The 23,447-nt window shown below is 43.0% G+C and overlaps 1 protein-coding gene across 11 annotated transcripts in view; it reads left to right on the top strand.

Moving 5' to 3' along the window:
- Window positions 1–7,882: 7,882 nt before the first annotated feature.
- Window positions 7,883–23,447, top strand: part of MAB21L3 (mab-21 like 3) — an 88,260-nt gene continuing 72,695 nt past the window's right edge. For 5 of the 11 annotated variants that reach the window (XR_012075877.1, XR_012075876.1, XR_012075878.1 and 2 more), the window contains exons 1-5: window positions 7,969–8,267; window positions 8,668–8,878; window positions 9,748–9,988; window positions 18,989–19,129; window positions 21,780–22,071. Coding sequence is in view for 7 of the 11 variants with exons in the window: in XM_072967937.1 (XP_072824038.1) it covers window positions 9,941–9,988; window positions 18,989–19,129; window positions 21,780–22,071 (481 nt within the window). In the remaining 4 variants the exon portion in view is untranslated. Of the gene's footprint in view, window positions 8,268–8,667; window positions 8,879–9,747; window positions 9,989–18,988; window positions 19,130–21,779; window positions 22,072–23,447 lie in introns of all 11 variants that reach the window. The other 6 variants (XM_072967943.1, XM_072967944.1, XM_072967942.1 and 3 more) reach the window with 3 other exon arrangements.

Raw genomic sequence — 23,447 nt, 5'->3', positions numbered from 1 at the left:
AAATCTGATATGTTACCTGTATCATTTTAAAATGTAAAGTTACCATTAGCATTTTAATAATTAGCAATATTTGAAATCTAATAATGAGAGTTAAAAACATTCAGTATTGGATTTCTGGTCTCTGATTCCACATATAAGGAGCTTGGAAGTTGCCACTCCATCCTCACAACAATGACAAAAAAGGCTGAACAGACTGAAAAATCAACAACTCTTCTTGGATTTGTAGGGAAGAGATAACACAAGGCAGACCAGTCTCCCCCAAATTAAAGAGACAAGGAAGCTAACACAGGGAGTTACCAAGCAGAGGCATGGAGGTAGAAACCGCCAGAACCAGCACCAGGGTAGGGAAACCTGAACTGTAACTGACGAATTGCTGGGGACACAGTGAGGAAACGCCAGGGACCCAGTCATGGGTGGTGGGGGGGGGACTCCACAATTTTGTGAGATTTACCTCTGGGTTCTCTACCAGATCCTCACAGTAAATGCCAGGAAAACAAACTGCCCTCATGCTTCCTGCAGCGGAGGGGAAAGGAAGCATTCTTAAATACACCAGAGAAATCAATTGTTAACGAGGCCTGTCCTCAGCAGAAACTGGTCAACCAAAGCCTAACCTGCTTGGATGTTATCAGCCCTGGAAGAAGGGAGATACTCAACTGTAGTGAGCACTAGCCTTCCGCAGGAGGGAAGGAGAACAGCCACCTCCAGCCCACTAGCCATCCTGTCCCACTTCCGGACGGAGAAACAAACCTGAGTAGTGAGGTTCACAGTCCAGAAGCACAGGCTCCCTAAAAGGCTGAAACCTGATTACAGGACTAGAGAACGTTTCCCCACCGCCACATTGCTAAAGCCTATTTACATCAGTTCCTTTTAAGCAGAGCATTATGTCTGATTGTCAAGAAAAAATTACAAGGCAGATGAGAATGCAGAAAACACGGTTTTAATCAGACATGGCAGAGATGTTGGAAATATCCGATGGGGAATTTAAAACAACTATGATTAATATACCAAGGGTTCTCGTGAATAAAGTAGACAAGATACAGTAACAGATGGGCAATGTAAGCACAGAGATGGAAATCCTAAAAAATAACCAAAAAGAAATGCAGAGATGAAAAGAGCCTCTGAAAGAGAAATGAATTATACCTTTGACAGGCTTATTAGTAGACTGGACAGTCTCTAACTCAGAGATTTTTTTTTCTTCAACTATCTCAATAGAAACCTGCAAAACTGAAAAATAAAGAGAACAAAGATTGTAAATAATAAAAAAAAAAATCTAAGGACTGTGGGACAACTACAAAAGGTATAAAATACACAGAAGGAGAACACCCGAAGGAGAAGAAACAAAGAAAGGAACAGAATAAATATTTGAAACAATAACGACTGGAATTTCCTCCACCATACCACAGATCCAGGAAGCACAGAGAATGCTAAGCAGAATAAATGCCATGAAAACTACACCCACACATACTACATATGAATTACAGAAAATCAAACATAAGGGGAAAATGTTAAAAGAAGGAAAAAGAACACCTACCTGTAAAGGAACAAAGGTAGGAATTACATCTGACTTCTCAGAAGTGATACAAGCAAGAAAAGGGTGGAGTGAAATATTTAAAGTACTGAGGGAATCGTGTTCTGTACCCTATAAAATTATTCTTCAAAAGTGAAGGAGAAAGACTTTCTCAGACAAAAAATGAGAGACTATGATGCCATTAGACTTGTCTTGCAAAAAATGTTATAAGAACTTCTTTAAGAGGGAAAATAAAATAGTTCAGAAATTTGGATCTACATAAAGAAAAGAGCACTGAAGAAGGAATAAGTGAAGGTAAAATTAAAACTTACTTTTCTTATTCTTAATTGATCTAACATAAAACAAAATAATAATATCAACAATGTATTTGTTTCTATATAGTATATATATATATATAAAAGTGTATATATATATATAATAAATTTATATATACACACACTTACGTATACTTATATATAAGTGAAAGAATGATAGCAATGATATAAGAGATGGAAGTAATGAGATAAATAATTAGGATCATTTTGTTATTATAAGGTACTCACACCACCTGTGAAGTAATATAGTGTTATTTGAAAGTAGACTTGGGTTAGTTATAAAAGTATATTACAAGCTACTAAAAAAATTGTAAAATAAGTTAACTTATTAATTAACTGATAAGCTAAAAAAGGAGAGAAAATGAAATCACATAAAATGCTCAATTACAACCCCAAAAGGCAGAGAAAAGAGTGGAAGACAAAAACAGGCATAAAGAATAAGGGCAATAAATAGAAAACAGTAACAAATATGATAGATATGAATCCAACTATATCAATAATCACTTCAAATGTAAATGGTCTAAATTCACCAATTAAAAGAATCTCAGAGTGGATCAAAAATTAAGACCTAAGGCCTAAAAATACGTTGTCTATGAGAAGTCCACTTTAAGTATAAAGATAAAAGATAAATATATAAGGAAAAATACTCCATGCCTACATTAATCAAAAGAAAGCAGAAATAATTATATTAATTTCAGACAGAGCAAACTTCAAAGCAAGGAACGTTATCAGGGATAAAGAAGGACATTACCTAATGATAAAGGAGTTAATTCTCCAAGAAGACATAGTAATCCTTAACATGTATGCCCCTAACAACAGAGTGTCAAACTATGTGAGACAAAACCCAATAGGACTGCAAGGAGAAATAGATGAACCCATCATCGTAGTTGGAGACATCAGTACCCCTCTATCAGAGAGGGACAGACCCAGCAAGCAGAAAGTCAGCAAGGACAGAGTAGAACTTAACGTCACCATCAATACTGGATACAATTTCCAGAAAGGGGAAGGGGGGTGGAGGGAGTGAAATAAGTGAAGGAGATTAAGAGGTACAAACCTCCAGTTATATCGTAAATGTCACAGCATCAGGAATATGGTCAATAATATTATAATAACTTTCTACAGGGCAGATGGTTACCGGACTCATCATGGTGGTCATTTCATAATGTGTGCAAATGTTCAATTGTTATGTAGTGAACCTGAAATTAACATAATACTGTACATCGCCTATATTTCAATAAAAATGAAACAACCTAAACACTTATCTAACAAAAATACTGAATATAATTGATATCTATAGGCTATTTTATCCAACAATAGCCGAATACACATTCTTCTTAAACTCACATGGAGCAGTCACCAAGATAGACCACATTCTGGACCATAAAACACAAGTTGACAAATTTAGAAGGTCAGGAATCATATAATGTCTGCTGTCAAATGATAATGAAATTAAACTTGAAATGAATAACGGAAAGATAACTGGAAAATCCCCTGATGAATGGAGATTAAACAACACACCTCTAAATAATACATGTAGTCTATCTGGGTGACTGTCCCCAGGCCCAGATGGATGCACTGGAAAATTCTACTAAACATTTAAGGAAAAAATTTTACCAGCTCTCCACAATCTCTTTCAGAAGACAGAAGCAGAAGGAATACTTCCTAACTCATTCTATGAGGCCAGCATTACCCTAATAATCAAATTAGACAAACACATTACAAGGAAAGGAAACTACAAACCAATATCTCAATACTCAAGAGTCAATGGCTTTCCTATATATCAGCAATGAGCAAATGGAATTTGAAATTAAAAATACAATGCCATTTACATTAGCACCCCCCCAAAACAGAATACTTAGGTACAAGATCTATATGAGGAAAACTATAAAACTATGATGAACAAAACCAAAGAACTAAACAAATAGAGTTATTCTATGTTCAGGTATAGGAGACTCAATATTGTCCCAATCTCAGTTTTTCCCAACTTGATTAAATGCAATCCCAATCCAAATCCCAGCAAGTCATTTTGTGGATATTGAGAAACTGATTCTGAGGTCTATATGGAAAGGCAAAAGACCTAGAATAGCTACCACAATGTTGAAGAAGAACAAAGTTGAAGGACAGACAGTATCTGACTTCAAGACTTACTGTAGAGCTACATTAATCAAGACAGTGTAGTATTGGCAAAAGAATTGACAAATAGATTGATGGAACACAATGGAGAACCCAGATATAGGCTCCTAAAAATATAATCAATTGATCTTTAACAAAAGAGCGAAGACAATACAATGGAATCTAGTCTCTTCAACAAATAGTGCTGGGACAACGGGACGTCCACGTGAACACACACACACAAAATCTAGACGTGTACCCTACACTCTTCACAAAAACTAACTCAAGGTGGACCACAGATCTAAATGTAAAACACAAAACTATGAAACCCCTTGAATACAACATAAGACAAAACCTGAATGACTCTGGGTATGGTGATGACTTTTTACATACAATACCAAAGGCAACATCCATGAAAGAACTAATAGATAAGCTGGACTTCATTAAAGTAAAAGCTTCTGTTCTGCAAAAGACAATGTCAAGTGAATGAGAAGACAAGCCACAGACTGGGAGAAAATATTTGTCAAAGACACATCTGATAAAGGACTATTATCCAAAATATACAAAGAACTCAAAACTTAACAATGAGAAAACAAAAATCCCAATTAAAAAACGGGCCAAAGTCCTTAACAAGACGCCTCACCGCTGCCAAACAGGTGGCAAACAAACATGTGAGAAGATGCTCTACCTTACATGTCATCAGGGAAATGCAAATTATAACAATGAGATGCCACTGTACACCTATGGGAATGGCCAAAATCTGAAACACTCACTGACACCACTAAATGCTGGGGACGATGTGAAGCAGCAGAAACTCTCAGTCATTGCTGGTGGAAATACAAAATGGTACAGCCACTTTGAAAGACAGTTTGATGAGTTCTTATGAAACTAAATATATCCTTACCACATGATCCAGCAATTGCCCTTGGTATTTTCCCAAAGGAGCTGGATACTTATATTCACATAAAAACCTGTAACTGGATGTTTGTAGCAGCTTTATTCATAATTTCCAAAACTTGGAAGCAACCACGAAGTCCTTCAGTAGGTGATGGATAAATAAACTTTGGAACATCTAGACAATGGAATATTATTCAGTGCTAAAAAGAAATGAGTTATCAGGTCATGAAAAGACATGGAGGAGCCTTAAGGCATATTACTAAGTGAAAGAAGCCAATCTGTAAAGGCTAAATACTGTATGACATTCTGGAAAGGGTGAAACTATGGAGACAGTAAAAAAAGATCAGTGGTTGCCAGTAGTTCAGAGTGGTTGGGGATGGAAAAGGGATAAACAGGCAAAACACAGAGTATTTTTAGGGCAGTGGAAATACTTTGTACGATGTAATGATGAATACGTTTGTTCAAACCCATGAATGTGCAATACCAAGAGTGAACCATAATGTAAACTAAAACTTTGGGTGATAATGAGGTGACAATGTAGGTTTATCAACTGCAATAATGCCAAATTAATGGAATCATTCAATATGTAACCTTTTGAAACTAGGTTCTCTCACTCAGCATAATTCTTAAATTATGCTTAAATTCAAAGTTTTAAATTCTTACATCCAAGTTGTATGTATCAATAGTTTGCTTCTTTTTATTGTTGTGTGTTATTTTCTAGTATAAATGTACCACAGTTTGTGTTTATCTGTTTGCTTGTTAAAGAAATTTCCAAACCATTTTCCATTCCCCTCAGAAATGTATGAGAGTTTTAGTTGCTCTGTATTCTTGTCGGTGCTTGATATTGTCAGTATTTTTTTTCATTTTCACCATTCAAATAAGAATGTAAGTAATCGTATCTTATTGTGTTTTAATTTGCATTTCCCTAGTGAGTAATGGTATTGACTATCTTTATGTGCTAATGTACAATCCTTGTATCCTCTTTGGTGAAATATCTATTCAGGTCTTTTGCCCATTTTTTGATCGAGTTGTTTTCTTATAGCTGACTTGGAGAGTTCTTTATATATTCTGGATACAAGTCCTTTGTTGGGTATGCAGTTTTTTTCAAATATATTCTCTTAGTCCATATCTGATCTCTTCATTCTCATGACAGTATCTTTGGAAGAACAAATTTTAAAACTTGATGAATTCTAATTTATCAATTTTTTAAAACAGATAATCCATTTGCTGTCATTTCTAAGAACCGTTGACCTAACCTCAGGTCACAAGGATTTAGTTCATGTTTGTCATTTAGACCTATGATCCATTTTGAGTCCATCTTTATGTAAGGTATAAACTTTGTATCCAGGTTTATTTCTTTTCCTGTAATGACCAATTGTTCCAATACACATTTGTGGAAAAAACGTGTCTTCCCTTTGCTGACTTGTGTTTACACTTTATCAAAGATCAAATGGCTAGGTTTGTGTGAGTCTATTTCTGGACTTTCTATTTTGTTCCATCAGTCTTGATGCCTTTATCTTCTCGCTGAGTCTCTTTTAACTAGGAAAAAAAACCAACAACAACAAAAACAGACAAATTTGTCATGTGTCCTGAGCACTAGAGGCTAGAAGGAAAAGAGTCCCCTCTGTGCCCAAGAACAAGCAATAATTAATTCCTCCCATCACCTATTTCTTGCCATGTCCTAACTCAGGTATCACAGAAGCTGAGGTGAACAGCTCAATACAGTTAGCAGTTAGCTTCACGGTATAATAAAGTAATAAAACCAAAAGTCTTCTTCCTTAAAGTCTTCCCTCATTCCCGATGTTATCCTGGTGATGTCAACTGAAAAATATGCCAGCCTCACATGACTGTGAGCAGAGGCAAGGGAGCTGCACCCTGACTTAAAGGAAAGTTTCAGATGAAAATATAACTCTGTTTACCAGGTAGAGAGATATGAAAATGGAAAATACCTTACTATTTAATTTGAAAATAAAGTGTCATCCAAGCCATAGTGTGAGTTTTATTACATCAACAACTGATCTCTGTTAAAAATAAGTTTCTGGGGTGCCTTTGAGCATTGAGCCATTTGAGGAAAATCTAATATGACATTCCAATGCATGGAGATAGAGATGGATAGACACACAGACAGATGGAAACAAATCTAGACAGTCTCCTTCACTTTCCTCTAGCCCTGTCAGGGATCACTGGTTATAAACTGTTTTGGAAAAGGTCATCTTTACTGTTTCATGCATCACGAAGTACTTTATTTTTTAGAGTGGTCACTTTAGCGTTTAATGCAACCAAATACTCACCACTATTTATTAAGCGTCAGTTATGTGTTAGGTACAGGGCTCCATGGGTGATACAGAACAGACAGGGTCCCTATCTTGCTGTTCATGGTTGTGGACTTCCTCACAGCTCAGACAATTATCTATGTCTGGTCCTCTAAGCTGTCAGATTTGAGTCACCCCAGGATTAAAAGAAGTCTTTGAAAGAATACGTCAGAGTTTATTACCTTGGTGAACTTTAACAGATTTGTATTTTTAAGATTGATTTGGATCAAGCCAACTCTTCCCCTTCTTGGGATGAAAATCTTGGCCAATAGGTAAATCAGTAACAAATATCTCTGCTGGTGAACTACGGTGACATTATCTTCCCAGGACTTCTCATACTGATGGTTTAAGGTTTTGAATACCTTGTTAAATCAACTTTAAAGAATAATTTCTTGGAGGGAGGTTATAGCTCAATGGTAGGGTACGTGCTTAGCATGCATGAGGTCCTGGGTTCAATCCCTGGTACCTCCATTTAAAAACAAACAAACAAATCAACCAACCAACCAACCTAATTACCTCTCCCCTACAAAAAACAAACAAACAAAAAAATAACTTCTTGGTCTTCACAACAAATTGAGCCAAAGCTGGTTTGCAAGTTTGTTATTGCATTTGATGTGAGTCATGAGAAATGAGGATATGTATTTCCCGAAGAAGGGGGGAAATCTGAGTCAATTTTGAACCCTCTCACTGACTTAGCACAGAGCCTTAGGCAGTCTGTTGCTCAAGAAATATTTGCTGATACAATATCCAATTAGCCAGAGATCTGTATCTGCAAAGAAAGTTTGTCTTTGCCAGTCCGGTCCGAGTGCTGTGTTTGCGGGACTGCCCTGCATTTTGGAACCTTTGCCCGTAAGGAAGTACATCAATGGAGCAGGGAACTGGTTGTGTTTATACAATATCTTGTTTCCCGGGTCCGGCACCCAGGTAAAATTAGACTGTAGTAAGCCACGTGAGCACGTGCTCCTTTCTTCTTCTCCCAGGCTCCTCGGCTGGTCCCGCTCATTGTTTGCCCTGCTCACATCTGGGAAGCGTCGCTGGACCCTAGAGCGGGAGGAGAATTCCACTTTCAGCGTTTCCACCAGCTGCAGTACTGCCGGAACGGAGGTAGGGCAGCCACGGGCACAAAAGCATGCGAGTTTGTGCATCCGATGACGGGGGTCCAGGGCCTACGTTAGAACAGTGGGAAGGGGACTTCCGAGTTAATGATTGCAGTGAAGCAGAAGCGAGGACAAAAGTAAGAGCAGGTGGGAGAGACAGGAGGGCTTCGGTGAAGCTGATAAGAGAACTCCGAATCGCGAGAAGTTCCGAGGGAGAGGCTCTTGCTCCGTCGGTGAAAAACCGGTAGTTCGAGAACAACTGAGCAGCGTTAAGAAAAGCCGAGGGAAGACGCTGATATATTCGGGAGCACTGGATGGCAAAACAGGGAGATTGTGAATTACAAATAGAAGAAAATAGAAAGCCGAGGCAGTACTAGGGAAGGCTGGCTTTACAATATTTGTATCAGATTGCAGATTCAGGGAGGGGATCTGCGGAAGCTGGACCCAAGGCGGGGAGCAGGGAGGTGGGTGGAGCACGCGGCAGCCCGGAGCTACGGTGTGGCTTTCAGACAAGTGCGGAGCTCGGCAAGATATGCAAATACGGTGGTTGCAGGAGGCAGAGCAGACCCGACTCCCAACACGGTTGCCGGTTGCGAGCACTCGGAGCAGCACTCAGAGGTGGGTTTGGAAAGACCCTTGCCCTTGGAACATTGCCCCGAATGGACCCAGGCTCCCAGAAGTGCTGTAATTTCTTCAGATCATCTGATAGCCGGCTCTGATGTTTAACCAGGTTCAGGGAGATCAAGCCATGGTGATTTTTTTTTTTTTCTGTAATAAAACTCGCCCCAGCCAGCGAGACTGGGAATTTGCTGCCTGAGCTGTTTTCCAACACGGTTTTGCTGGCAAAACCAGACGTGAGCGTTTCCTTGAGGGGCCTGTTTACAGGGACTTTATTTTTACTGTTAGCTTTCAGGTGGGAAGCGGGGGATTGTATTTAAAGGTCAGCAGGTGAGCGGTGGGATCCCTGTCCTGCCATTCCTGGGTGTGCCTGTGTGTTTGTGCCTGTGTGTCCATGCTTCTGCGTGTGTGTGTGTGTGTGTGTGTGTGTTTCTACAAGAAAATCGTTGTGCCCTGATCCGGTTAACCACACGTGATCATTTGTTTGTAGGCAGAATGACGGGGGCCAGGCTGGCGGTTTGGCAGTTTCCTATTTGTTTATTGTAAAGAAAGTAAATCAGTGCGGGATTTCCTGGATTGGAGGGCAAGAAATATTTATAGGCAACAGGATAAGAACAAGGAGATGAGAGGCACTGAGCTCAGAGGTGCATCTAGTGTCCAGATAAGAGCATAAAAAGGTGGGAAGAAGCAACGATGGGGACCTTCTGTCTTGAATGGAACTTTTGAGTATTTGAGTGGGAAATACAACTTGCAAAATAGCCCTTTGGTTAAAGCATCAGTCAATACAACTAAATAGATAAAACTGAGTGGGACTCAAATTGGATTCAACAACTCTCCTTAAATTGTTTTCTTTTCTTAATTTCCCAAAGATGAAAGATGGATACTCGCAATTTGGAAATGAAAACTGGAGTGAAGAATTAAGAAGTCAAGTCTCTGGTCCACGTACACATTCCTGGAGAAATTCCCAGAGACCAGCATCACTGGGAAAGCTACCCACAAGTGCGGCTTCTACGGGGAGAAAACCAGCACGTTGCTGTCCTGCTCAGGACGGACCAAGAAGCCATGAAATCCCTGACTGAAGAAAACTTAGAAGATTGCCTACTGAATAAGGTAAGGACAGGCGCTGGTCTCTCCCGTGCACCCCTCCCATCTCCTCCCGCCCAGCCAACCTTGATTCAAAAAGGATTTCAGGCTGTTTCCAAAGATACAGAAAATGCCCTCAGGAGCCCAAGACTATCACCCATAAAAGTATTTAGGGACTTATCATATTTCAGTCCTCTTTGAGGTCCCAGTGCCAGGGGCATGTTGGGTATAGAATGTAGAATGGAGAGTTAGAACGCAGGCTGGAACTCCAGCTCTCCCATTGATGCATGGGTGGTCACAAGCAAGGCACTTAACCTGTCTGAGCCTCAGTCTGCTTATCTGTAAAATGGGAGTGATAATAGGCTCTTAGTGGAGTCATTGAAAAGAGTAAATAAGAAAGCATTTTGAAAATGGTAAAACTGCAGGATTAAAAAATATATGAATTATCACTATATTTTTTAGTACACATCAGTTAAGAACTAATTTCATTTCTTCTATAGAGAGTCATAGGCTCTTAGGATGTTAGAACTTGAAGGGACCTTAAATGTTATCTAATTTAAGCCTTTCCATTTACAGATGAAGCTACTAAGGCCCAGAGCCACCCTTAAAATAAAAAAATTTGAACTAAAAGTTAGAGACTGGTCTAGGGGTTTCATGCCTTTATAAGTAAACAAAGCAGAGTTCACTATTATAGTGAAAAGTAAAGTTGATGTCTTAGGTAAAACCATTAAGAAAAGATAAATAGGGACAACTTATGGTAATAAAAATTAGCAAACAAAGTGATCACCCATTATTTCCCCCTTGAGGGGCTATAAATGGAAAGGGTGTTGGCTGGCATTTCCCCGTGGCCCTGTTTTCTGAAAGAAAAAAGTCCAAATATTTCAGCCTGGCATTCGAAAAGACTTGATCTTTCTGCTCGCTGCTTCCCAGCATCTTCAGTCGCAGAAATTCTAAACAATAGCTCCACGTGTTGAATCCAGCATCTGCCTGTTTTCTTTGGCGGGCAGAGAATTTTTTTAACTTTTCAGATTCACTACCAACATTTCCAAATAGTGAGATTTTTGCATAGAAATCCAGATTTCCACCTTATATGGGAAAAAAAAATCAGGATATCTGGTAATCACAGGTCCCCGTTTCTTGCCTAGCGCCATGCTCTGGAGCTGTTGTCCAACCTGCGGCTGCAGCGCTACTGGGTCTGACACCTGCCCTCTCCCCATGTATCCCCTACTCTGTCCCCATCAGTGTTTAAGTCTGAGACTCCTGTCCCATAGGAACTGTGCCCTGAGGCCTCAGGCCTGAGCTTACTTGCCCCCTCTCCACAGGGGGAAGATAGCCTGTCTCTTCTCCGTTTTCTGGCTTGTGCTTATCCTTCAGACTCAGCTCAGAGTCTCCTTTCTCTAGAAAGATTCCCCGGACACCCCTGCATGAAATGTTGTTTCCTTCCTGTGACCTCCATCAGAATGATTACTGATAATATTGATTTGGCCATCTATTGTATCTTGGCTCCTGACACCTTTCCTATTATTATCTTGGTGACAACTTAAATATTATATCATTTTATTCTTTATAAGTTTCCAGAGGGAAGAACAGTGTCTTAGGTACCCTGGACATTTACACAGTATCACTGCACATACGTGGTCAGAAGTGTCTTCGAGGCTCATTGAAGCTGATGCAAGACGAATGTAAAACGTGCTGACCCATTGAAGACCCACAGCATCTCATTCACTCTAACCAACAACCACGTGACATGTGTGTACTGTCTCTACTTTTTTTTTGTTTTACCTTCATTTTTACAAAGGAAGAAGCAGAGGCTCGTGGGGATTAAACGACTTCCCCAAAGTCACTCTATTAATGAAGGAACTGAGGTTTTAGCTTACTCTTTTTTTTTTACACCAAATCATGTTTCCTCTGCTAAACCCTCTACATCGCCGTAAACACACACTGGGCACAAAACGCTGTGCCCCAAACACAGGTCCAGGTCCAAGCTGTGGCCTGCTCAGTGAGAGAGAAATTCCATATTTGAGGTATCCTTAAGGATGGTCCTATCTCACCTGCGCATAACTCCAGAGGCAGAAGAAGGAAGTTCCCTGTGCAGACAGGCAAATGCTTAGCATCATGAGGGCTACACAGAGATTTAAACAGGGTGCTGGAGGAGAAGAGAGGAGTGCTGGCTCTGATGGGAGAGGCGTTTCGCAGAAACAGGAGGGGAGACAAAGCCTTAGTGCATGTGTAGGGTTTTAACAAGGGGAGGAGAGGACTTCCAGCTAAGGGAACCCCATTCAAGCAGTTAGCGTGGGCTTCGTTCCCAGTCGCCTGGTCCTGGAGGAGGCAGAGCTGTGCAGTGGTTGTGAGCAAGCGCTTCAGAATGGCACTGCCTGGGTGAGGGTCTCTGTTCTGTGACTTGCTAACTCTGGGACCCATAATACATAAAGTATTATGTATACTTTCTGAACGCCAGTTTCCTCCTCTTTAAAACGGGGATAGTCATAGCATCCACTGTAAAGGCTTATCAGGAGGCTCACAGGTGCTAACCTTGTGGAGTACCCTGCACCCAGCAATGACCCACCGGTCCTGGCTCCGCGGTGCTGCTGCTCCGACTGCATCTGCCGCGTGTGGGCGCTGCAGATCGCCTGTGGGCCCAAGCATTTGGTTCACGGAAGAATTAATCTGAAAAGATGGGGATGTGTTGTCTTATCTGTGTGTTATCATTGAACTGAAGTCTCCATGCCTTTAAATGATTAACCCCGGGAAAACAGAGACAATGTCTGCCCCTTTAAAAAAAAAAAAGAACAAAGCTGATTACTAGATTGAATGCAATTTCAGAATTGAAAGTCTGACTTCCTGTTGTCTGGAAGGAAGTTCTCAGCCTTTTTTCCCTGGTGGCACTCATCATGGGTGACATTCACACAGGCCACACACTCATGGGTGTGGCCAGGCCAGTGTGGCATTCCTGGTAGGCTATTTAGTACACCCCCTACCTCTCTCTCAGGAAAACATGTGGACAATCGAGTGAGTCAGACTGATGTTGTTATAGGGAATAACCTTGAATCCTCAATAATTTGTATTTGAAACAGTAAATCGTTCACAAACTTGAGCTATTAATAGTAACAAATGATGTGGGACAACAGCGAGCCTGACGCCGTGTTTGGAGGGGTGGACGTGTGTATGGACACGTAGACAAGCCCTGGAGGGGGGAGGGCCCACAGAAATGGATGGTACCTTCAAAGGAGCTTCTGATGACAGTTTTTGCATAAACTCCGCTTAATCAGAGTGACTGAATCTGCACTCATAAGTGTGGCATGACTTTCCCGGGGTCAGTACAATGGAAGGGTTAGGTTAGATGATGCAAGCTCATGTAGCGTGGGCCTGGTTAATTTAATAGAATTCATTTCTGCTTTTGCTCTGTCACACCCACAAACGCAGTCTTTTAAAAAGAAAAATGCACCTTTGTTCATTGACCTCATCAACAGAGGAAGTGAGTGAAACTTAAACATCACCCCAGATCAAGTTTGGATTGAATGGGTCTGGATCCAACTTCTTTGTTTTTAATTTCCAGAGTGGTATGAATTTATTTATTATTTTTTAATTTTATAATTTTTATTGAAGTATAGTCAGTTTACAATGTTCTGTTAATTTCTGGTGTACAGCAAAGTGATTCAGTTATACATATGTATTCCTTTTCATATTTTTCATTTTAGGCCATTACAAAGTATTGAATGTAGTCCCCTGTCCCCTGTGCCATCTTCTTAAATGATCATCTTTTCCCCCTTAGATTTGTTTCAAAGCTTTGCCGTGAAATTACTTTAGTGACAAGGCTGCTTCAAGGATGTGACTGGCATCTTAGCTTGCTTCTTGAAGTCTGAGAGGCGGTAAAGGGATTCAGGGATTTGGCTGGCGATAAGTCCCTGCCTATGGTGGAACCTCTTTCTTCCCGTAAGATCACTCCCTGTAAAGCTGCCTCAGGCCCCATTCTCTGGTTTTCCACACCCCAAAAAGGAATCTTCTTGCTAGGCCATGATCTGGACAGCCGGAGGGAAACAGCCTGGGGTTTCTGGGTTGTGGTTTATACCACGGGAGTGACAAGAAGTATGTGGGACTGAACCTAAGAAAGTCCCAGCACAAACCCCTCCTGGGGCTGCTGAATAGCACTGGGACCCTGTTTGGTAAGAACCAACTGCAGGAAGTGTGTCCAGAGACACAGGGAGAAGGGGCTGCCCATCACCTAACAGGAAAGAGGCTCCCACTTGACTCCAGTGGCTAGGGTACTGGGGGCAGGCCTGGCCACGGCAGGGCTCGCCCCCAGCAGCTCTGGCTAAGCCCTGCATCACTGTCAGGCTCCTGCTGTGTGGCCCTTGTGTGCCTGTGGGATGCCAGACCAGTCAGGGGTGCCCACAGAAACAGAGACTGTGGACTTGTTACTTCATCAGCTCCAAATGGAGGGCATGGTTAGATTCAGAAAGAGAATTAAGGTAGGTCTTGTTCCTGGAACTTCTGTTGGAGGGTGTAGCACAGCGTGACAGAAAGAGGAATTAGGGGACCTGGGCATCAGGGCTAGTCCTTCTGCTCACTACCCAGGCGACATTAGAAGAGCCGCCTTGTCACTCTGGCTTCTGTGGAGTGATGCCGGACAAAATGACCTCCGAGTTCTCTTCCAGTTCTCAGAGTCCGAATTACAGCAGAACTGATAGACAAAGAAAATCAAACCAGAATTAGTGGCTGCAGGCCCAGAAAAGTATTTCCTTATTCTGACTTTCATCTTCAGAAGCCAAAACCGATCCAAAAGAGGAATAATGAGTTGGAAATTACAGGTGTCTTCTAAGGAGTGCCTGAACTTGTCTTGCCTGGGAAGAAAATTCTACATCAAATGGTAGCATAATTTGTAGATGAGATTCACAGTGAACTTTTTCAATTGTGCGCACATGCATGCACACACGTGCACGCGCATTCTCTCCAGCTTTTATCCATTAAAAATTATTTTGTAGCATCAATACGGTAATGAATCTTTCGTTAGTTTATTATCTCGGGAAACAGAATGTATATGCATATATAGAAGTCACCACTATGTTACTAACATGCAAGTTCTGTGGACTCACATCAGGGGACTTGAAAGATCTGGAAGGTTAGCCTTAGTTCTGGATACATTTTGAGAACTGAACTCTTTGAGAATACCATTTCCCAACCACTCTGCCTGCCGTGTTCTGTCTAGTTAGCCCTTGTGTAAGTTTTTCCCATTACTCCTGATGAGACTTCTGGTCCCTGAGCTTGTCCAGTATGTCCTAATCTACCAAACTGGCTTCCTCCATTCTCTGCCCAGGCTCAAAAACACGGCCAGCCACAGACACCTTCCCTTGATCTTAAGCCTTCTCCAGATCTTGCCAGCAAATTCTAATCTTAGTGCCTCACTGTTACCCCAGAGGGTAGAGAGGTACTGGAGAACATCTTATAATTGAGCCCACGGTACCCCAGTGCCTCACAGACCCACAGCTGAGTCCTGGTACTGCCCGGCTACCTTTACACATGTGCCTAGCTAGCCCCTCATTCCTTAGAGAGGCCATTTCCAGTGTCTGTCACCCTGCAGTCCCCTGCCTTCTGCCTCTCTGCCTCACTCTCAATGTATGGCCTTGTCTCTACTCTACAGAGAAAATGGACGTCATGCAGGGAACCTCTCCCCTTTATCTGCATCTGCATCTGTCTTTCCTTCCTTCTGACACACCAGGGTGCCCTCATGACCGGGCTTCTGGGTTTCCACGACTCTTCCTACCGAGAAATCCTTGCTCAGGGCCCTTGTTCTCTGCTGCCTCTTCCTTCTCCCATGGCTCTTCTCTCTCAGCATTTAAACATGTTTGAACCTATGTGTCATTTTAGAAAAACCGGTTTTTGCCTTGTTTTTGTTTTGTCCTTCCCCAGCCAACCTTCCTGAAGGAGCCACTTACCTCTGTCTTCACTTGTTCGCCCCCTGTTCTCTCTAAACCCACGGCCAGCTGGCTTCATGCCCGCCGCTTCTCCAAACATCCGCCCTCTTCTGGTTGCCAAAGTTCATGGGTATTTTGGAGACCTTGTCCCACTCAGCCCCTTAATGTTGACTTTCTTCTTGAAATTCTTCTTTCTTTATTTTCAAGACCTCTCATGGTTTCTTCTCCCACCTCACCATTCTCCTCCAAGGCAATCTCTGCTCCAACAGTACAGGAGCAACTGCATTTCTCCCTGTGTGCTCCTATGTTAGGAGTCTACCTCTTTCTCTCTCTCTTTCTCGAACAAACTTCATGCCCTTCTCTTTCAAGCTAACTTCTGCCAATCTTTCAAGATTTTCAAGGGCGCCTGAACCTCCAGACTAGAGGCAGTTTCCTGTCCTGTGTACCCTTAGCATCCCATGCAAACCCATACTTAGCACTAGGTTGCTGTCATTTTAATTTCCAGTTTACTTGTCTGGCTCTGTCATCTCATCGGTCCACTCTTGACAACATGTATGGCCAGAACCTGGTGTGAAGTGAATGGCCAGCAAAAACTGGTTGAATGGAATTGAACCCCAACACACTGGAGAAGTCCTACACTGGAGAGGACCCTTAATTCTGTTTCTGAAAACATGACAGATAACCTGCCCCTCTGTGACAACCTTCTCTCTTCCACTCGCACACTCCGGAAGATGCAGAATCTTGCTAGTTTACAAATGCTCAAGAGAGCCCCCCCTGGTTCCCTTCTCCCATGATGAATTTCCTGAGATGAATACAGAGAGAGGCATGGCTGGCTGATGGTGGCAGGAAGGTGATACTGAAAGCTAGTATCGACACAATCATTGTATTTAAGGTCAGACAAGACACCTGGATTTTGAAGACGATTTCATGTATATCGTGTAGTTTTTATTTTTTGCATAATGTTTCAGTCATACATATACAAGCATATGTTCCTTTTCATATTCTTTTTCATTATAAGTTACTATAAGATATTAAATATGGTTTCCTGGGCTATGTAGTGTAAACTTGCTGTTTATCTATTTTCTGTTTAGTAGTTAGTATCTGCAAATCTCAAACCTCATCATGTATCTCTTTCTTTTTTTAAATGTAGTCTAGTCAGTTTACAATGTTGTGTCGGTTTCTGGTGTACAGCACAATGCTGCAGTCATACACATACCTACATGTATTCTTTTTCACTATAAGTTACTGCAAGATATTGAATATAGTTCCCTGTGCTACACAGAAGAAATCTGGTTTTTATCTATTTTATATATGGTAGTTAATCGTCATGTAGTTCTGGAGAGATTATAAGCTCCTTAAGATCAGGGGCCTCGTTGTATTCCTAGGCACCTGGAATGTACTAGTTTCTCAAAGACGGCGCTCTGTGTGGGGAAATGTACGTGTGAAAACTAGGCCGAGTGCCCTGTTGCACCCCGTGGCACCCCACACTTTCCTGTCAGGGCCCCCACTTCGGTCCTGTGCTTATGTCAGTCTCCGCACTATCAAAGCGCACGGCTGCGGCTGCGGTACTCATTTCTGGGTCCCAGCAGGTCACAGGGTGCCTGGCACATAGCAGGTGCTGCATCAATATTTACTGACGAACTGACGTTGCATGTGACGTTATCAACGAGCTGACCGTACAGATGACCTGCGGCATGTGGGCCGATAGATGCAGACGCGTGTTCGTGTTCTGCGTCCATATGTGGCTGGCTCGCTGGCTGGGCGGAGGTACGAGGTCTCAGGTGATGGGACTAGCTGATGACTTAGTTCAGGCAAATGGATAGGAATCTCCCTGACTTGGGCTTTTTTTCTTGACCATGTTATGGATGTCTCACCACTCTAGAATACATAGAAATAGCCAGTACACAAAACTCGGAGGGAACATGCAAATTCACGGATGGACGTTGCATTTAGATGTATGAGCTCGATTCCTGGCCGGGCTCTGCGGCGTCTCTGAGGGACCTTATAATGCGCCAGCCTGCAGGTGCTGGCCAAGCAGTGTAACCAAGAGCCCCTTGTTTCTGGAAAAAAACCGCAGCCTCTTCCCATCTCTTCTTTATTTGTATTTTTCTGACTCTCCTGGAGATTACTAAAAGTTACTTTGTGTTTCCTACGAACACCTATTTCCCCTAAACCTTAAGTCTCTTCGAAAGTATATACTTTTTGGTGTTCAATTTTCTGCGGGTGTTTTCCAGCGCCAAGTCAGAAGAAACGCCTTTTCTTATGGGTCTAAATGCCAAAGGAGGAGGTGAGCTTCGGGGAACAGGGACCTATCATTTAGTGACGACATAGCAGGAAACAGGCTGTGGCACGTTCACCTGCATAAAATTGTTCAACAGTCACCAGCCTGGACGGCAGGCATTGTTATCACGTTTTAGAGTCTCACCCCAGTTCACACAGTTCACAAAACCCTATAGGACCGTCTGGCCCCTGCCGTCTTTCCAGACTCCTCTCCTATTACCTTCCTTTTTGTTTTCCAGGCTATGACCACAGGGGCCTCCTTGCTGGCCCCTGGGCCTGGCCAAGCTTGCTCCTGCTTTAGGGGCCTTGGAATTTGCTTTCCCAAGCTGTCGTCAGGGCTCACTCAAATGTCCCCTCCTTCGAGAAGCCTTCCCTGGCCACTCAGTGTAAAATAGCAGCCCTTTATTCTCTAGTCCCTTGTCCTATTTCATTGTTCTTCTTGGGACTTACCGTACCCTTTGTTACATTATCCATTCTACACGTGTGTGTCCACATATATGGATACATGTGTGTATATATACACATATACACATGTATCTTATATTTTCATCTTGAGGGCAAGTATCTCTATCTTGTTCTCTGTTGTGCTGGGACCCTAGACGGACACCTACCACATGGCAGGTACTAGATAAATATTGAGCGATGCTTCTCTCTCAGAAGGGAACGTTGATGCACCAACGAGTGTCATCAGACCTCAGTTCATCTCCCCTGGAGTTCTTGGGAGGGCAGGATTTTCTGAGCTGACGCCTTTGGGCACCACCACTGTGCCCTGTCTCGTCGCTTCCTCGGGGCCTGAACCAGGACTAACCGCCTTTGCTCATCCTTTCACACCCAGGTAGACTTGAGGCGCCAGTGGATTTCCCAGATGGTGGAGGAGATGCAGAAAGTTGTCCATCATCTGACCACAGAAATCAGCCGCCAAGACATTCGATTTCAAGCCATTCCTTACTCTGACACATACAATGAGAACATTAAGGTAAGTGGTCCCTTGTCTCTTAAGTGCTTATCCAGGGAGCCAGGAAACTTGGGTGGGTGGTCTCAGTATGGGACGGGCGCTCACACCACTGAGAGGACTTATAAGACCTCACATTCCCGCAGGCATTCTTACTATTGACCATTTTACACACTCATTTCTGAGGTGTTAACGCAGTTGAGGCCCCACATTCCTTCTTTATAGATGATAAAAATTGAAGCCCAGCAAAGTCAAGTAACTTCATCAAGTCATATTAGGCACTCGGGCCAGAACTCCTGGGGCTTCTGATTCCAAAGCACATTTCCACTGTACTGATTAAAGTTCAGTTGGACACACATTCATTTATCAAGCACTCACTTAATGGACTGGGGACGGGATAGAAGGAACTCAACGTTGGTGAGAAAATAGTTGAAAGTGATAGTCTGTGGGTTGCAGGTAGGGGAGGAAGAAAATGAAAGAGGCGGTCCTTAGGAACTGCGCAAGTAGCCTGGCCACCCTGTCCCTGCTGGAGTCCCACCGAGCTGTGAGCCCCCAGGGCCGTGTGTGAGGACCGGCCCTCGTGCAGCAGTGCAGTGTGGGTCAAGCCGTTCTCCCAGAAATGATCTCACTCAAACCCGCACACGCCCTAGTAGAACAGACATGATGGTTTGCATCCTCTTAGAGACGAGAGAAGTGTGGCCCTGAACCGTTCTGAATCCCTATGCTCCTTTATCTCAATTTTTCCTATGATGCATGAGAACGTTTTTCGCTCGTGTTAAACTTCTATGTACTCATGCCCCAGCTCTCACACAAGACCGTGAGTTCCTTCCTTGTAAGAATTATGTTTATTGACTATTCCATTCTTAGCACTCAGCATGGTGTGTGGCCCATGGTAGACACTCCGTTTCTGCTGAATGAATAAGTAAGCAAAAGAATTAGTACCTGAACAAAAGATCACTGCTAGTCCAGTACGTTTCAAGTCTGGAGAGCACAGGGGCCACCCACAAGGTTCCGGGACTTGTGGATTTGGGGACAGTTATCAGATTTTAGGAAATTTACCCTGGGATGAAATTGTAAAATCAAGTTGGATCCTGGAATGTCAGAACGTTATCTGCCCACCTCTACCACCCCACCGACCTAAATAAGACAAATATAGGCCAGTAACTGGGAGCAGAAACATAACATCACTTTTCCTAGGACTGTATCTGAGGAAATTTCCTTCTGTAGTCTCACTTAGAATTCATAGCTTAAAATAGATCTTGTGTTTATAGACAATCGTGTTCTGCATATGATATAAGTTTTGAAAATTGTTATAGCAGGGTATATAAAAAATGCCTTTTTAATTTTCTCTTGGACCAAACTCAGTAATTATTTATTTAGCATCATTTATGAGACTAATAACATGATAGCTGTGTTCTTGAATTCACATGGAAGTGGGTTCAAACAATGTGTAGATTTTTATTTTTTAATAATTTTAAAATAATGTATAGCCTTTTTATTTAATCCCACTGTATGTCCATGGACACCAGAAGTCACATAGGCTCACCATCTAAAGCATCAAACTCCTGTTCCCTGACAACGAGGCAGAATCAGCTGTTGCTGATTTGGGTGTGCACCCCTGAACTGGCCACTGACTGGACCCTGGGTAAAGGTTATCCAAATTCCATCGTCAGAACTTTCCATGGAAGGGAGGTATCTCCAGTGTGTAGCCAAGTGATAGGGGAACACGCGGGGTGGACTAGGCTGCCGTGTGATGTGGTTAAAGGTCATTTCTCTTTGGTGGTACCATCTGTTGACCAGTTTGTCCTATGCCTTGGACTATCGGCCTGACCACTACTTACTCAGTTCCTGTAGAGACAGAGTAGGTAGACTCTGTTCGTGTTTTTCCATTAAACTTGGAATCATCCCAGTAGCTCACACTGTCTTAACAAACAGGCTTTTATTTCACCTGTGATTCTGCGAGGGTTAGTCATTAATACTGTCTGTGAGTCATCAGTCCAGGCAAAAAGATAGGGAGGCATTTTGCAGAATTCTCTCACTTCCTCTCCCAACGCTTCCCACCCTTAACTCACACCAGATATCTCACCCATCCCGGGTCATTTATACTTGACTAAGAACTGGGTGCTGAGAGAAAATTAACCATTGAACAAGCGATCAGAAGACCTCAGCTCAAGCTGCGGCTCTGCCACTTACCAGCTGTGTGTCCCTGGGGAGATCGCGAAGCCCCTCTGAGCCTCAGGTTCCTCATCTGGGAAATGTCAGCAAAGCCCAGCTCATCCTGTGACCGGGAAGATCAGACGGGCTAATGCAGAGGAGCTGCAGTGCTCAGTACGTGCAGAATGCAGTGAGTGCCAGGCCCCTTCCTGCTCTCTCTTCCCCTGTAAACGCTAGGAGCCCTTTGGAGTTCCAGGTCCAGTTCACTCTTTGTCCTTGCAGACCCACGAAACGAAGGACTCAGTGAGTTCATTTCTTTGCCCGAAGCTTTCTGCGGGGCGGTGGCAGGACGGAGGCGGGATCCTCTGACAGCACGCAGCGTGGCCCTGCCCTCCGGTCACATTGCCGAGGGCTGAGCGTGTAACTGCGTGGCCTGGCTCAGCAGGGCGGCTCCCCGAGGACTTCTGTCATCTCCCGAGTCTGTGAACTCACACTCCTCCTCTCTCCTTCCCTGACCCAGGTTTTGGCCCCCACGCAGTTCCTCGTCACCGTCCCGGTGAAAGGCCTGGCGGGCTACCGGGAGGCCCAGCAGCAGCGCTGGCGCTACTACACCCTGCGGGGCGCCCGGCTCCCCTGCCCCCTGCGGGACCCGGAGCGCCTGCAGCAGTGGCTGGAGGTGGAGCAGTTTACCAAGAGCCTGTGGCAGTGGCATGAGGCCGACGTGACCATCGAGGGAGACATCGTGCCCGCCAAGGTCCTCCAGGTGTTCCGGAAACTGGTGGAAAACGCCATAGAAACCTGTCCCTTGTCAGGTGAGCTGATCAGGAAAAGCATAAGGGAAATGCCTGGATGGCCTGTTTGCTCTCAAATTACCGTGCCCCGAAACTGAGGGAAAACTCACGTGTTTTTGTCATCTGTCCAATCCCCATAATAGCAATTAGCTCTGTTTTTTTTTTTTTGTTTTGTTCTGCTGTGACACACAGAGTGGAATTCCTCCTCACAGTACACATCCGCGGACTTGAGCAGATCACTGCCCTGGCATAGATAAGGCAGGCTCTGGGTTCCGCACCCTTTCCAAGATGTTAGCTTGGGTACTTTTGTGAAAAAGCAAATTACTCATAACCCTCAGATCTTTGTTATTAGCACATTTCCACTACAAAACCCTCCCACGGGCCGCAGTATTCCAGTGTGTTGAGACAGCACATTTGGAAACCACTGACTTAAACCAAAACACTAAATCCAGAAGCCATAAAGAACTGATTAAGTTTGACAACCCCCAAATCTTAAGCTACAGTACAGAGTAGCATACGTGCACACACGCACACACACATACTTTTTTCATACAGGGTAAAACGGTGAATTTCCAACTGTGAAAAATGGCTAATTTCCTTAATGAGAAGAGTATTTATAAACCAATAAGGAAAGCTATAAGCAGACCAATAGAAATAATGACAAAAAAAAGATGACTCACAGAAAAAGAATATAAATGGCTAATAAAAAATCGTGAAAATCCCATCTAACACGTTTCAAGAAAATTACATTAAAACACCTAGTAGACTGACAGATGAAAACTTGCAATCATGTTCATGCAGGGGTGAGTGTGGTAAAAACCAGCATTTGCATGCATTGTTCTTGGAAGTGTACATTGGTACCTCCTCTTTAAAGGGCAATCAGTCCATTTTTGCTTTGTGATGTCCTTGGCAATTCAACAATTTCAGTTCTAGAAATACATTCGTAGGGATACACGAAGAAATATGCACAGGGTCATAGTGTCCCACTGTCAGGCTTTGTGATAGTAAGTAGAAATCAGCCGAATGGCAAAGGGAAACTGACTTCTTACCTTGTGCTGCCTCTGCCTAGTGGACTATTAGGCAGCCTTTAAAAGGAATGAGATGTGTCGATACTAGATTGGAGACCCACACACCCTGCCTGTGTATCTGGGGTACGTTTCTCCAAGAAGACTTCTGTTGGATTTTTCCTGGTCCTCTCAGAAGTAGCATCTTAACAAGATGATTTGAGAATGTAATCATTTAAGCCTTAGACACGGGAGGGTGACTAATGCCTTTGAAATTCCAGGGAGGAGAGAAAGAGCTTGGTTTTTTTCCATTTGGGGTTGGTTTTTGATGTTTTTTTAGATCCACTATCCAGAGCCCACAAGAGATTCCGTTTCTCTTAGTTCATGATTTTT

This window comes from Vicugna pacos, chromosome 9 (assembly GCF_048564905.1).
Source record: "Vicugna pacos chromosome 9, VicPac4, whole genome shotgun sequence".
NCBI classification, from domain to species: domain Eukaryota; kingdom Metazoa; phylum Chordata; class Mammalia; order Artiodactyla; family Camelidae; genus Vicugna; species Vicugna pacos.
Note: the sequence above shows the minus strand (reverse complement) of the source record. Positions and strands in the feature narration are given on the sequence as shown.